Genomic DNA, 13,620 nt, shown 5'->3' on the forward strand with positions numbered 1-13,620 from the left:
TTGTGCTCGTTTTTGCTCAAAATCAGCAGGCTTCCTATGCAATTTCCAACAATTTGCCTTGGTATGATATGGTTTGTGATAGTGCTCACACTTGATAATCTCCTTAGTCGGATCAGATTTAGTGCGAACAGACTGTAAGGCTAATTTCTCCATAATAGGAGTATGAAGCATGGCTAATCGATGACTTTCCTCACACTAAACAAGAGCATAAGACTGTTCTAGTGTAGGAAAGGGAGAACGACTTAAGACTTGCACTCTAAATTGATCGTACTCTACATTCAGACCTACCAAGAAGTCATATACTCGAATCTTATCAATGTGCTTCCTATAAGTAGTCACATCATCTGAGTTAGTGGGATGATAATCCCCATAATGATCTAACTCCTGCCAAAGAGATGGCAACGTGGCATAATATTGGGCCACAGTCAGTTCCTTTTGGGTAGTCTCATGAAGCTTCTTTCGTAGCTCATAAACCTGTGCATCATTCCCCAACTGTCCATATGTTTCAGTATTAGTCTTCCAAATTTGGGCTGCAGTATCAAGTAATAGATATCCACGGGCAATAGTTGGAATCATGAAATTCAAAAGAAATGACATAACAAGAGAGTCATTCGAAATCCATTTATCCTGTGAAACGCTTGTGGTAGTAGGTTTGATAGTGGTGCCCGTAATGTGTCCAACAAGTCCTCTTCTGGCAATAGTTAGGTAAGCAGATCGGGACCAAATCCAATAATTTGTCCCATCAAAGCTTACCGAAAAAGGATAAAGAGTGGGGTAATGTTTGGAGCTAGTGGGAGCAAGAGTACCATCAATAGTTGTCATGTTGACAAAATTATCTGCAGTTCTTCAATCTTCAACCTTTCGAAGTAACAGATATGTCGCAGAATGCAATAGCCGAACAACAACCCAAAACAATTCTTAGTAATGATAACACGTGAAAGTATCTCCTCAGGTTACCTCCAATTAGTATATTGTTGAACCAAAGTACATCAGGAAAGTTTCCAGGAAAGACTGGAGTGACACAACCGGTCCACTTAAATACCAGACTCCTTAGACAAAATTTTCCTAGACATGCACTTAATCACCCAATATACATTTCCAGGATACCTGAAAAGAAAACAAACACATGAATAGAATTTTTTTTTTTAAATGACAAATATGTCCCTAACAAATCTGAATTTACAATTAAATCCTTAAAATTATGCAAATTTACACACAAGTCCCTGAAATGGTGTAAATTTGCAAGTCCCTGAAAACTTATAAATTTTCAATTAGGCCCCTGAAACTATGTGTATTTACACATAAGCTCGATGTTTGTTCCGTGGAAGAGAAGGGACGAGGAGAAAAACCTGGTTTGATTCAAAGCAGAGCAGCTTCTTCTCTTCTATTTTCCTCTATTTTTCTGGTTCAATTCAATGCAGGAGCAGCAATAGTTGTAGGTGTTGTTTGTCTTCTTCTCTTTCTTCTCTTCTTCTTTCCTTTTCTTCTTGGTTTTCCTAAACCCACAGTAGTACAACGGAATTGAAGAACAGAGAAAAAAATTGAACTGCCGAGAAAAAAAAACCGATAGTTGCGAACTGGTGCAGCGGAACTGAATAACAGAAAACAAGAAAGAAGAGAGAAGGAAAAAATTTCCTAATCGAACTTAGGCTCTGATGCCATGTTGAAAGAAACGATTGTGGTGAATGGTTTATTGATCAATGATCTCAAGCCCTCTATTTATAATTAAGTGGAAAGTAGACAATTACAAGGAATAGAATTTTACACGAATACAAACTCTAATTTAACTCCTATACAAACTCTAATTGAACTCCTAGTAGAATCCAACAATAATGTATAAAAAGAACAAGAGTACGATAGGACATGTACTTAATTGATTATATATAACAAAGACATTCTGTAGATGTACTAACACCAATTCTATATTAGGTATCGTACCAATATTGTAATGGCACCTTAAAGATATGATACATACACCAAAGTTAAAGATATGAAAGCGTATGAGGGCCCAAAGCCACCATCTATGCTACACATTAAATGTAGTTGTTTCTTTTTGCAACATAGTCATGGACTTCCTAGCTAGTTCATCTCTTCTGCTAAAATCATGAATAATAAATACCAGTTAAGTTGAAGATAACATCAACGGTGCAAACAAAGATATTTCTCTGGAGTTGTGCTTTACATACACAAAAGGACTCTTTTTTTTCCTTAAGAAAAATTGTGGATGCATGTTTCCAAGTGGCAAAAGTACAGAAAATGTTCTACAGACCTTCCTGGGCAAAAGGTGGCCCTGAATTTGGAGCTCTCCCTCCACCCACTGACATGCCATGATGATTATTTGGGTTGAATTCATTTGAAGGCATTCTCCATTGCACATCAGGAACATAGTGCCTCCGCCCATTGGAAAGCGATGGATTACAGTATGGATGATGGTATTGTTGCAGCATGTGTTGATACACAGGTTTGGCACAATGTAGATGATCAGATGAACCTTGTGCAGGGGGGGCAGGATGGTAAGGTGTTTGGGCAAAAGGTCCATTAGCTGGTGGAAACTGCTGGGCAGGTTGAGCTTGGATGCTTATATGCATGTCATTGTGCCCAAATTCAAATGGTCTTGAGGAACTAAATCCTGATGCATCACGTGTACTGCAAACACCAGTCGAATTAACACATGGTGGCTGCCGTGGAAACATTCCATTCCTCATATCAGCACTACCATGGCCAGGATGAGGAGCACTTCCTGCAATTTGTCCCTGCATTCACAAAAGTAGAAGCTAAAATTTCTAACTGTTGAAAGGATATTTACAGATTTATCAAGAAGCTGAAAAGCTTATTCACTAAAGAGACTTACACTTTGGGGTCGACAATAATCTTGGAATACCTGTTGCTGATATGCTAATTGTGGTGAAGAAGAAGCGAGTGTTGGTTGAGATGTCACTGATTGCTGAGGTGGCAACAAATATGGTGGTAATGATTGTTGAGGTAGGATTGAAGGGTGGGGTGACAATGAAGGTGTTGGAGGCAGTGGTGGACCTGAAGGCAGAAGAGACGGAGGAGGTGGTTGTAATTGTGGAGGTGGCTGTGATGGTGGTGGTGGTGGTGGTTGTAAAGGTAGTGGAGGTGGTGGTGGTGGAGGTGGTGACGATGGGGACAAAGGCGGTGGTGGAGGACGAGGTGGAGGAGATAAGGAGTGGTGGTGGAGGTGGAGATTCTGAAGGGAATGGGGGAGAACCCAGCGGCAAAGGGGGCAACTCAGGGATATTTTGCGAAGCTGATTCAGAAATCCTATCCAAACTCTGTCGCTGTGAATCCAATTCAAAGGAATCATTTCTATGTGCCTCATCCTTGGGAGATCTGGAAGCATCCTTCATTTCAAGCTCACCATCCACATCCAATAAAATGCAGTGACGCTTATCACTAGGAGTAACCGCACATGTATCTGGATCCTCTACAGCATGGTTGGCTTCCAGTGGTGATTCATCCCCAGCATCCTTGCCTAAATTGTTAGGAGTATCTTCCATATCCTCAAAAACATTAAAAGATAAAAAGCCAGGCAACTGAAATGTTTCATTGCTGAAAAAAGTAGCATGACAAAAAGAAGCAGCAATCAGATGGGCACAGTACATACCTCAAGCAGGAAAAAGAGGCAAAAACTACCAAAACATAAATATACTCTTACAAGACAAGGAAATGTGCAAGAAGTACAACATGTAAAGAAAGCAAAGAATAGTTAGAAGTGAAGATTCCTCTCCGTTTCTATCCCAGGCTTTCAGTAATCACCATTTGTCAACTTCCTTTCATTCATAGATGTCATGCCCTCCTCTTTATTTGTATTAATTTATTTTCTTAGTAGTTCCTCTCAAGGCATTTTCTATGTTTTCACATTCACTACCGTATTTATGATATTAATAGGGCCATCAGCTCCACAAGTTTTTCTTGCAATCAGAATCTAATTTTGACAAAACATGGCAATACCATTTAGTGTTCAGTTTTCAGTTTTCTCAAGTTTCAGCATGCCTAACTTCTTAACCTTTTTCCCACACTGAACATTTCGTCATATCTAAAAGAAAAAACAGCAAAGTGTAGATACAATTACCAAAATGATTGTCTCTGGAAGATTCCAATGGTAATGGGACATAAAAATATATTCGGATACTGACGGAAATTAGTATTTCAAAAAAGAACCTTTTTTAATGAAATGAATGAAGAAACCTTTAATAAATTGCAAGGCTAGAGGCAGCAATTTTTTATCTTATGCACGTAAAGAGGTTCTTATTAAAGTAGCATTCTCTCCTATGTCAAACTTTGCAAGCATACGCTTCTTGAATTTCTGCGTAATAGCATGATTCTACAGAAAGGCAGTTGCAAATTTTAATTGGGGTATGTCCGATAAAGGATAAAAAATATACTGGATTTCACGGTCAAGATTGTGCCGACCAATATCAAAAGGTAAGCTAGGATTTAAGGATCCCATCGTGTGGAATCCAGCTTTGTTATCCGACACAACATGGCATTTATCGTCCTCATTGAAATCATATCAGGCCCATCTCAACAAACGCATATATTTTCCCTCAACTGATATTCTCCAAACAAGGCCAGGTAACAGGCCTCTGTGTGGGATGGTGAGCTCCTGGAAGTTGGAAGGTACAGCCGTTCTCCTAGCAGGCTCGTTATGAAAATAGGTACCAGTCAATAACATATAAAATGACAATCAGGTTCCACACTAACTGGGTACCAGAATCAAAATGAAATGCCAGTAGGATCTCAATATCACACAGGCTCAAACTTAGGGTAATGAACCAAATCCTGGGTATGAATCTCCTCCAGATGCTACTAGAAGCCAAAATAGAAAGCAGTGACTCAAGCAATTAGCCATAGTTTGTTCATTGATGAAGATTGAATAGTGTTGGGCTCCAAAAATGGGCTGTTTAGCAGGAAACCAGCATACCATATGGTCAAACACGGTCCAGACCTCGAAGCAAGTAATGCTTCCTGTTCGAAACTCCACAAATAGGACTTGGTCTCTAATATCATATGGAATCATATTAGGAACACTGATGCTTTACCTAAAATTAAGTCTTTTATATCAAGAGCTTCTGTAGATGGACTTCCAATGGATGAAGGATTCCATGCTAAAAGAATCCCAGTTGACCGATCTGCCAAAGATGTAGCAAAAAAACAAGAGTCATTGGATCATATCCTTCTTAGCTGCCCTTTTGCAACTTTAAGGAGCTATCGGACTAGGTTGTTCCATGATTTGACTGCCAGCAGTTCCAGATTCATCGGGTTCCGAGCTTGTTTATAAGGGATAAACAGGTTAGACAAGGAATCATTATCTTGGATGGCTTTTATATGTTTGATCAATTTGGTATGCTCGCAACAACTAAGGCTGTGGTACAAAAATTTTGAACCTTCAAGGACTCTACATGGTCGCAAGAACACCTACATGGAGTACCACAAGGCTTCAAGAAAGTTGTCCCCACAATCAATAATTCCTGCCCTACACATTATTCATTGTACACCACCTCCTGATGTGAACAAAGATCACCCCCCTGAGCCGAAACCCTGCTGAGGGCCCCACCAAGGTGATGCACCCTAAGAGGGATATTTTGGTAAATTCCAGTCCTAGATAAATGCAGGAATTAAATTTCTGATATCAATTTCTAATTTTTAAAAGTCTTGTTTCGCTAGGAGTCTTGTTTAGCTAGAATTCTTGGTTGAGTTAAAAGATAAGTTCTTGAGTCCTTAGGAGTCTTTCTTTAAAGGACTCACAAGTCTTTTATTACAAGAATAGTTCCTTTCCTATTGTTGGAGTCTTAGCCTCTTAGGAGCAATCTGTTTTCAAGGAGACTCCAATATATGTTTAAGTCTTTATTTGGATGGTTGAGATTACTAGTAAAGGGATCCTAACCTATAAAGGAAGCCCACTTAGGCTGGAGTCTTTAGACGCTATAAATAAGCCTAGTCTTTCATTGTATTTTTCAAGTCTGAATATTGAATAAAAGAATTGAGTTTGACTCCAAGGGATTGTGGCCTTCCTGAGCTGACCACGGTTGGGAATTCATCTCCAAGATTCCTGCATCTTCGTCCAATCTCCAGCATTTTTTTCACAACTGCAGCCCCAATCCAGCCCTAAACAAATAAGTACAGCAGTCAAGGTCCAAGAACCCCTCTCCTATCCTGTGATTCTATCAAGAACCCCTCCCCACCTCCCTTCCATGTGCCAGCTTCCCAGCCCTTCTGAGTCTTGTGGCAAGCAAGAAAGACTCCCCTGTTCCCCTTATTTTCCTTGAGATACCCCTTCTTTTCCCCTTTTTCTGTTTCTTTAATTTTTTCTGGTTCTTGCAGCAGAATTTCAAGGAAAAAACAGAAAAGAAAAGAAGGAAAAAAAAGAAAGAAAGAAGATCTTAAGAAACCCTCATCCCCACCACAAGCTTCCATTCCCTTTTCTACCTTACTGCAGACTTCCTGCCCTTTCCCAGATAATTCTAGGTTATCCTATACAACTCACATCTCTCCCACCTAATTCCAAATTGTTTTATATCACTTATCCCTTATCCCAAACCCTTCTCGTACCCAGTTGCAGACTTCGCTCCCTTCCCAAATAATTTTACACAAACCTAGTTTTCCGTATCAAACCCATATCCCTCCTAAGAGTTTCCAACAACTTTCTTAGATACCCATAGGCAACCCATAATATTTTTAATTTATTTGCTGGAAGATTCTGAGCGAACCCTTAATTTTAAAGAAATCAACCAAGAAACCCTAACCCTAAAATCAGGTGCACATCACCTTCATTGGGTTTCACCAACAATAAACTGCAATGCAGCATCTACACCTATCCACTTCACTGCGGCTCCCCAAGGTGATACAATGGCCATCATGCTGGCTCTTTTTAAAGCAGTCTCTGTTGGTGTCTCTCATCTTCAGGTAGTGTCTGACTTCAAAGAGGCACCAATGATTAGCATCTTGGATGATGTTAACCACTAGTCTTCCTACCCATCCTTAGAAGCAGCTTCATGTAGCCTTGAACAGGACCAATTAGTTGAATCCTGCAGGCAAATTAGGGTTCCTCAAGACACTGTGGTTGGGTATGTTGGAATCCTAAGCTTTGCGGCCAGGGTCTCTAGGATTTTATGGGAATTTTAGGGTTTGGAGGAGGTGTAGGGTTCCATCAGAAGGATTTTGGGCTTGGTTGTTTCAAAAATCAAATCTAATCCTCGTATTCAGTTTCAGATTCAATATCCAAAGTTAAGAGTTTTGAGAAAACTAGGCTTCAGTATTCTAGGGTTTCTAGAGGCAGTTAGGATTCCTGCAAGGGGAAGGGAAGGAAGATAATCCCAACAGGGGAGGGATTTTGGTGGAGGGGATTGGGAGAACTAGAAACTAGGACTCAGGAGGAGGGAAATTTCAGAATTTAGGGCTTTAGGTGGGTAATTAGGTTGAGAGTAGGGATCAAAGGCTAGAGAAAGCAAAGTGGTGGGGAACTCAGAAGGGGTGGTTTTTGGGCGAGGAGATGGAGGAATATAGGGTTTAGGGCTTTTGGGGAAGAGGGGGGAATGCCACAAGAGAGAAAAAAAGAGGGGGATGGAAAGATGCAATGGGGGAAAGGTGGCTGTGAGTGTGAGGGATGAAAACTTACTGTTATTGAGAGCTTGAAGAAGACAATCACAGGGATGAAGGCCACAACAGGCTGCTGCAGGGTTTCCTCCCTTGGAAACCCCAAATCTACATGATATCTCCCTTCCAACCAACTTTATTATTAATCATCAAAACTGTCTTGGTTACATCCATAAGGTTGTATTTATAGCCTACATTGAAGGACTAATACTTCGAGTCAGCTTTGAAACCCAAATAAAGTACTTCTACTTTATTTGGGACTCCTACTCTACTCAGGACTCTCACTTAACCTAGAATGAATCAAACTACACAAGTAACACAATAAGAGGACTGGACTACTAGTAAAATTTGGTCAACTACTGAAGGAATCCTACTTTAAATTGGAATCCTAACTAGACTAGGACTCTTACTCAACTTGTCCTAGGCTGACTCAAATATGAAAACAAGAACGCAGCTGGGCTCCAATTAAAATTCCAATTCTAATGGGACCTACCTGGGCTTGCTTGTGACTGCCCAAATGACCAAAATATCCTTCATGCTGACCAAAATTTCTTGGTCTGCAGGGGACTGAGGAGCCTTCCTGGGCCTTCCTTGTGGCTCCCTGTTGGTCCTACATCACAGTTTTTATCTTAGGTGATGTTAACTGCCTTGGTCACTCCTTTACCATTATCATATACACTAACAGAAACACACCAGATTCCCAACCATACACTCCAGGATCCAGCTCCATTAGCACCTCTTGATTCCACATCCCTCCCATAATTGATTGCAAAAGAAAGGGCCCTATGAGCAGCATGGGCAGTGAGATAGATGTTAATTTCTGTCATGAGAAAAGACATTTTGCCGAAGACTACCCTAGCAGGAAGAAAGTTGTGTTGGTGTCTAATAAAGAGAAGGAAGAAGATAAGGGATTAATCCCATAATCCTTGGATAACCCAGCTGATGAAGGCTCATGTTAAGAGAATGGTCTATCATCATGTGATTCATGTACTTAACAAAGTTTTCATAGATGAAACAGTGGAAGACAAATGGCAGTCACTAATACTCCAAAAGAGAACATGGATATTAAAGATGCTGTTCTTGGAAAGACAGTACACCGCAGGTCTTCAACAAGAAGGTTACTAAGGCTGAAGCTACAGGATCATGAATATACGATTAACACAACAATACCAGGTGGAGACATAATCAAGAAAGACCTCTGGGCATGGCTGCTGGAGTTTAAGTTGACCACACAGATTGTGTTACCATTTTGGTTTTTTGAAAAAAGAGCCACATGCGCAGAAGAGTACATTTCTCAAGTCTACAAGCAACCAAGTAACCCAAAGTCCGTTTGGGCATTGTCAAGCCTGCAACTCATGATGTTGACCAACTTTAGGGACGGATTTTTCAAGATGGGGAGATCTGATGTATATCCACCTCCAAAAGGGGCTTATTTTCCCTAAAACAAACCCAGGGTTGGGATATAGAGGTTTTGGGTATTTGAGCCATGGAATTAAGTTGTACTGGCTTCTTTAGGACCTAGAATGAAGGTATCTAGGCTACAAGCAGAATTAGGATTTAGGACTAACTAATTAAATCTTTAACTGAACTTGTAGTAAAGATAGGAAGGAGGTTGTTAAGGGAATTGACATGAAAGAGGAAAAGGGCAAGGGAAAGCCTCTGTTTTGGATCTGTGAACAAACAAATGAATAGCAACCAAGAATTATGTAAGAAAAGAAAACAGACAATAGAGCAAGGGGGGAAAAAGATTGAGGGAGGATTGGAAGGGGCAAGACAGAGAGAGAGAGAGGCAACCCTCATATGGACACTTGGGGTTGACATTCACCCTCTTAGTGCCTTGGGTCATGACTTGACAAGATAAGGGATCCACACTTTGGTGGTTGGGAATGACATACTTTATGCAGCCCTCGTTTTGTAATAAATTTGGTATGGGGCATTGACCTTGTTGTTTTTTTTTTTGGATGAATAAATAATCAATTAAAGACGAAAAAGCAAACAACAAAGGATCCAAAACAGGATCAAACAGGAGAATGGAGTTGGGAGTTGAGACCCCAGGATACAACAATGAGCCAGTTCCTTGGGGAATCAACAACCGAGAGGGATGGGGAGCGAATGAGATCCTAGAAGAAACCTCAAAATAAATAGCATTCCAAATCGAGTCTATAGAGCGGGATTTGGAGGTCCAGCGCCTGAGATTTCGCTCCCACCACAAATGGTGGACTGTTGCCCCAAATACAAGCTTGCCAATCCGATCACAAATAGAGGTACCTGAAAATTTACTCAAAATCCAAGACCAGTCACGGACAAACCCAAATGAGCGGCGGGACCGGGGCCAAATGTGGCTAAGGGCTTTTCTCCAAAGAGCACTAGATAAAGGGCAAGAGAAGAACAAATGCTCAATGTCCTTAGTACCATTCCAGCACAGGATACAATTTTGGCTCACGGGAATGTGGCGGGAGAGGAGGAAGGACTGAGTAGGAAGGGCAGTGTTTAGGGCTCTCCAGAGGGTAAGGGAGTGACGGGGAATGTGATCTTTAAACCAAACCAGAGGGGGCCAGGGGGGAGATGGTGAGGCTAGGCGGATAAGGTTCCAAGCAAAGGAGGTAGTGAATGATTTGGTAATGGAGGGGTTCCAAATAACAATATCATGGAGATTGGGGAAAATGGGGGGGGAGGGAGTTCCAGACAAGCGTGAGACTATGGTGAGGGGATGGGACCCAGGAACCTCTAGAGATAAACTCCGAGAGAAGGGTAGATTTGGGTATGCGGGTTTCATACACAGTGCGGGGAGGGAATAGCGAGATGAGGATTCCCATCGGATGCCACGGATCTAGCCAAAAAGAAGTAGTGGAACCAGTAGAGATATGGGTGGAAATGGCAGGGAGAGCTTTGGGACGGAGGAGAAGAAGAAGCTTCCTCCAAGTCCATGAAGGATTAGAGGGAATAAAGACAGACCAGAACGAGTTAGATTTGAGAAGATAGGAGTGCACCCAATTGACCCAGATAGAGTCGTGCTTAGTGACTATTTTCCAAATGAGCTTGAGAAGCACAGCGGAATTAACTTCTTGGATCCGACGAATTCCTAAGCCCCCTTCAGATTTGGGCCGGCAGACATTGGACCAACTGATGGGGCGAAGGAAATGTTTGGATTCCTGGCCCTTCCAAAGAAAGGCACAGAAGAGAGATTCCATAGCAGACGAGATGGCCTTGGGGATCGGGAAAATGCCACTCCAATAAAGGTAGGAGGATTGGAGAACAGATCAAATGAGTTCAACCCTACCGGCGAAAGGAAGGAGTCACCTTTTCCAGAGTTGGAGACTCTTACGGATATGATCCAACATAGGGGAGCAGTGATGGCGAGAGAGTCTACCCGGGATAAGAGGAAGACCAAGATAGACAACAGGGAAGGAGCTAGACTTGAACCCCGAAAGATTTAGAAGATTGGATCGAAGGGGTTCAGGCACTCCAGAAAGGAAAATGGGAAGATTTGTCGAGATTGACCTTGAGGCCGGAGATGGATCCAAAGGAGGAGAGGGCGGAGAGGATGGAGGAAATGGAGGCGTGATCCGCTTTGGAGAAGATCATAAGGTCATCAGCAAAGGCGAGATGGGTGAGGTTGAGGGATTTACATTTGGGAATGGGAGAAATCTGGAGCTGATCCGTCTTAGCTTGGAGGAGACGAGAAAGAACTTCCAAAGCCAAGGAGAAAAGGTAGGGGGAGAGAGGGCAACCTTGGCGAATGCCAACACTAGAGGGAAAGAAGCCCGTCGGCGATCCATTGGTAATAACGGAAAAGAAAGGGGTGGAGATGCAGACTTCGATCCAATGGATAAATGAAGGAGGGAATCTCATGGCAGAAAGAACATCACTAATAAAATCCCAGCGGATGGAATCGAAAGCCTTGTGGAGATCAACTTTGAGGAGAGCTGCAGGGGAATGAGAAGATCTCTCAAATCCCCTGACAATCTCTGCACAAAGGAGAATATTATCCGCAATATTGCGACTTGAGATGAAAGCAGATTGGTTTGCACTAACTAGGTTAGGCATAATCTTTTTGAGCCGATTCGCAAGGATTTTAGAGATGAACTTGTAAAGGAGGTTGCATAGGGATATGGGGCGAAAATCAAAAAGGGAGGATGCACCAGCCTTTTTGGGAATAAGACAGAGAAAAGTTTGGTTGATTGATGAGAGCTGGGAAGGATTGAGAAAGAAGCTACGGATAGCTCTGATAAGATCATGCTCAATGATATCCTAGGCCCCAATGAAGAAGCCCATACTAAAACCATCAGGGCCAGGAGCACGATTTGTCTTGTGGGAGCGAATGGCCGGAATGATCTCGTCATGGGAAGGAATGGAAGTGAGAGAGGGGAGGGATTGAGGGTTCACAAATTTATTGATTAAATCAGGGGGGAATGGGGGCGCGGCGGAAGAGAGAAAAGGGGGGGGAGAGAGAAGATCAAAGAAGAAGGAAACAATCTCAGCTTTGATTCCCGGAGGATCAAGGATCCAAGAGCCATTCCTAGAGAGGAGAGCAGGAATGGAGTTCAGATTGTTTCTGGCTTTGAGGGAACGGTGGAAAAAAGCGGTATTGGAATCCCCAAGTTGGAGCCATTTGATCCTGGCTTTTTGGCGGAGGAAACTCTCTTCATGAGAAATGAGGGAGGAAAGCTCAGAAGAGAGGGCTCGCTCCGATTCCGCAAGGTCATTTTGGAGTGATTGGGTTCTCAAGAGACAAGAGCAACAATCAGAAACATTAGAGGTAATATTCCCAAAGGTGGAATAATTCCACCGACGGAGAGCATCCTTAGTATTCCTGAGCCGGCGAGCAAAATCGATAAGAGGAAGGGAGTGGCAGTGAACAGGCTTTTCCCAGGCTTCTTTAACCGTGGGAAGGAAAGAAGGATTGGAGGTCCACATATCAAAGAATTTAAAAGGTTTGGGACCAAAAGAAACTGAAGGAAGGATGTGAACAAGGCAAGGAGAGTGATCAGAGAGGCAAGCAGGGGAGAAAGAGGCATGGGAATCCGGAAAGGAAGAGAGCCAAAGGTGGTTGACAAGGAAGCGATCAATCTTCGAGGCAATTCTGTCCCCACCCAAACGACGATTATGCCAAGAAAGAGAGTGGCCCGACCAACGAAGATCAGTGATACAGGAGTCATCAAGGCAAGAATTAAAGTCCTCAACCGCAAGCGGATTAGGCGGACGCCCGCCCACTCGCTCATGGGAATACCGAACAATGTTAAAATCCCCACCCACACCCCAGGGATGGGAAGCATGGGAGGAGGAGATGGAACGGATGGAGTCCCACAGCGGGGTACGCTCGGAGGCCCGGTTAAAGTCATAGACAATGGTGAGGAAAAAGGAGGGAGCATTATTGGATGGAGAAATAGAGAGATGCATAAATTGGGAAGAGGAACTAATGAGGGATATATTGAGGGCGGAAGGGTCCCAAAGAATCCATATTCTACCATTAGGGGAATGGGAATAATTGGAGAGAAGGGACCAGGAAGGGGCTAAGAATTTGGCAATCCGATGGGAATTCTCAACTTGGACATGGGTCTCAAGGAGAGCACAAAAAGTAGCTTTAGAGTTAGAAAGGAGATTTTTAACTTCCCCTTGCTTAGCAACAGCATTAAGACCTCTGATATTCCACACAATAAACTCAGACATAAGAAAAAAATGGGGGGGGGGGGGGGAGCTAGCTAACACAATTGGGTCAAGAGAGGCAATTTTGGTGGGGCTGGCCAGAGGAGATAGTCTCACGCAAAGTGGAGTCCCAGAGTGAATGGGATTCAAAAGGGTTAGGGTCTGAAGAGGAGACCGAATTAGGAGTAGAGGGTTCGGATGAAGGGGAAGAAGATTGGTTTGTAACAAACTGGTTTTCAGGATGAACGGTTAGTGGATGGTAATACGGTTGGGCCAAGGAAGTAGGGTCTTATGTGCTAGAATGGATTGAGGGCAAAGGGAGCCGAAGCCCAATAGGGGAAGTGGGTAGAGATT

The 13,620-nt window shown here is 42.7% G+C and overlaps 1 protein-coding gene across 1 annotated transcript in view; it reads right to left on the reverse strand.

The window, feature by feature from the left end:
- The window catches only part of LOC149001031 (uncharacterized), a 51,308-nt gene that overhangs the window by 18,946 nt on the left and 18,742 nt on the right, over positions 1–13,620 (reverse strand). The window contains 3 exon segments of the mRNA XM_089139250.1: positions 2,270–2,753; positions 2,852–3,190; positions 3,192–3,628. Of these exon segments, the coding sequence (XP_088995376.1) occupies positions 2,270–2,753; positions 2,852–3,190; positions 3,192–3,628 (1,260 nt within the window).

The sequence above is a fragment of the Hakea prostrata genome, chromosome 11 (assembly GCF_041222555.1).
Source record: "Hakea prostrata isolate BN-2017 chromosome 11, UWA_Hpros_2, whole genome shotgun sequence".
Classification (NCBI taxonomy): domain Eukaryota; kingdom Viridiplantae; phylum Streptophyta; class Magnoliopsida; order Proteales; family Proteaceae; genus Hakea; species Hakea prostrata.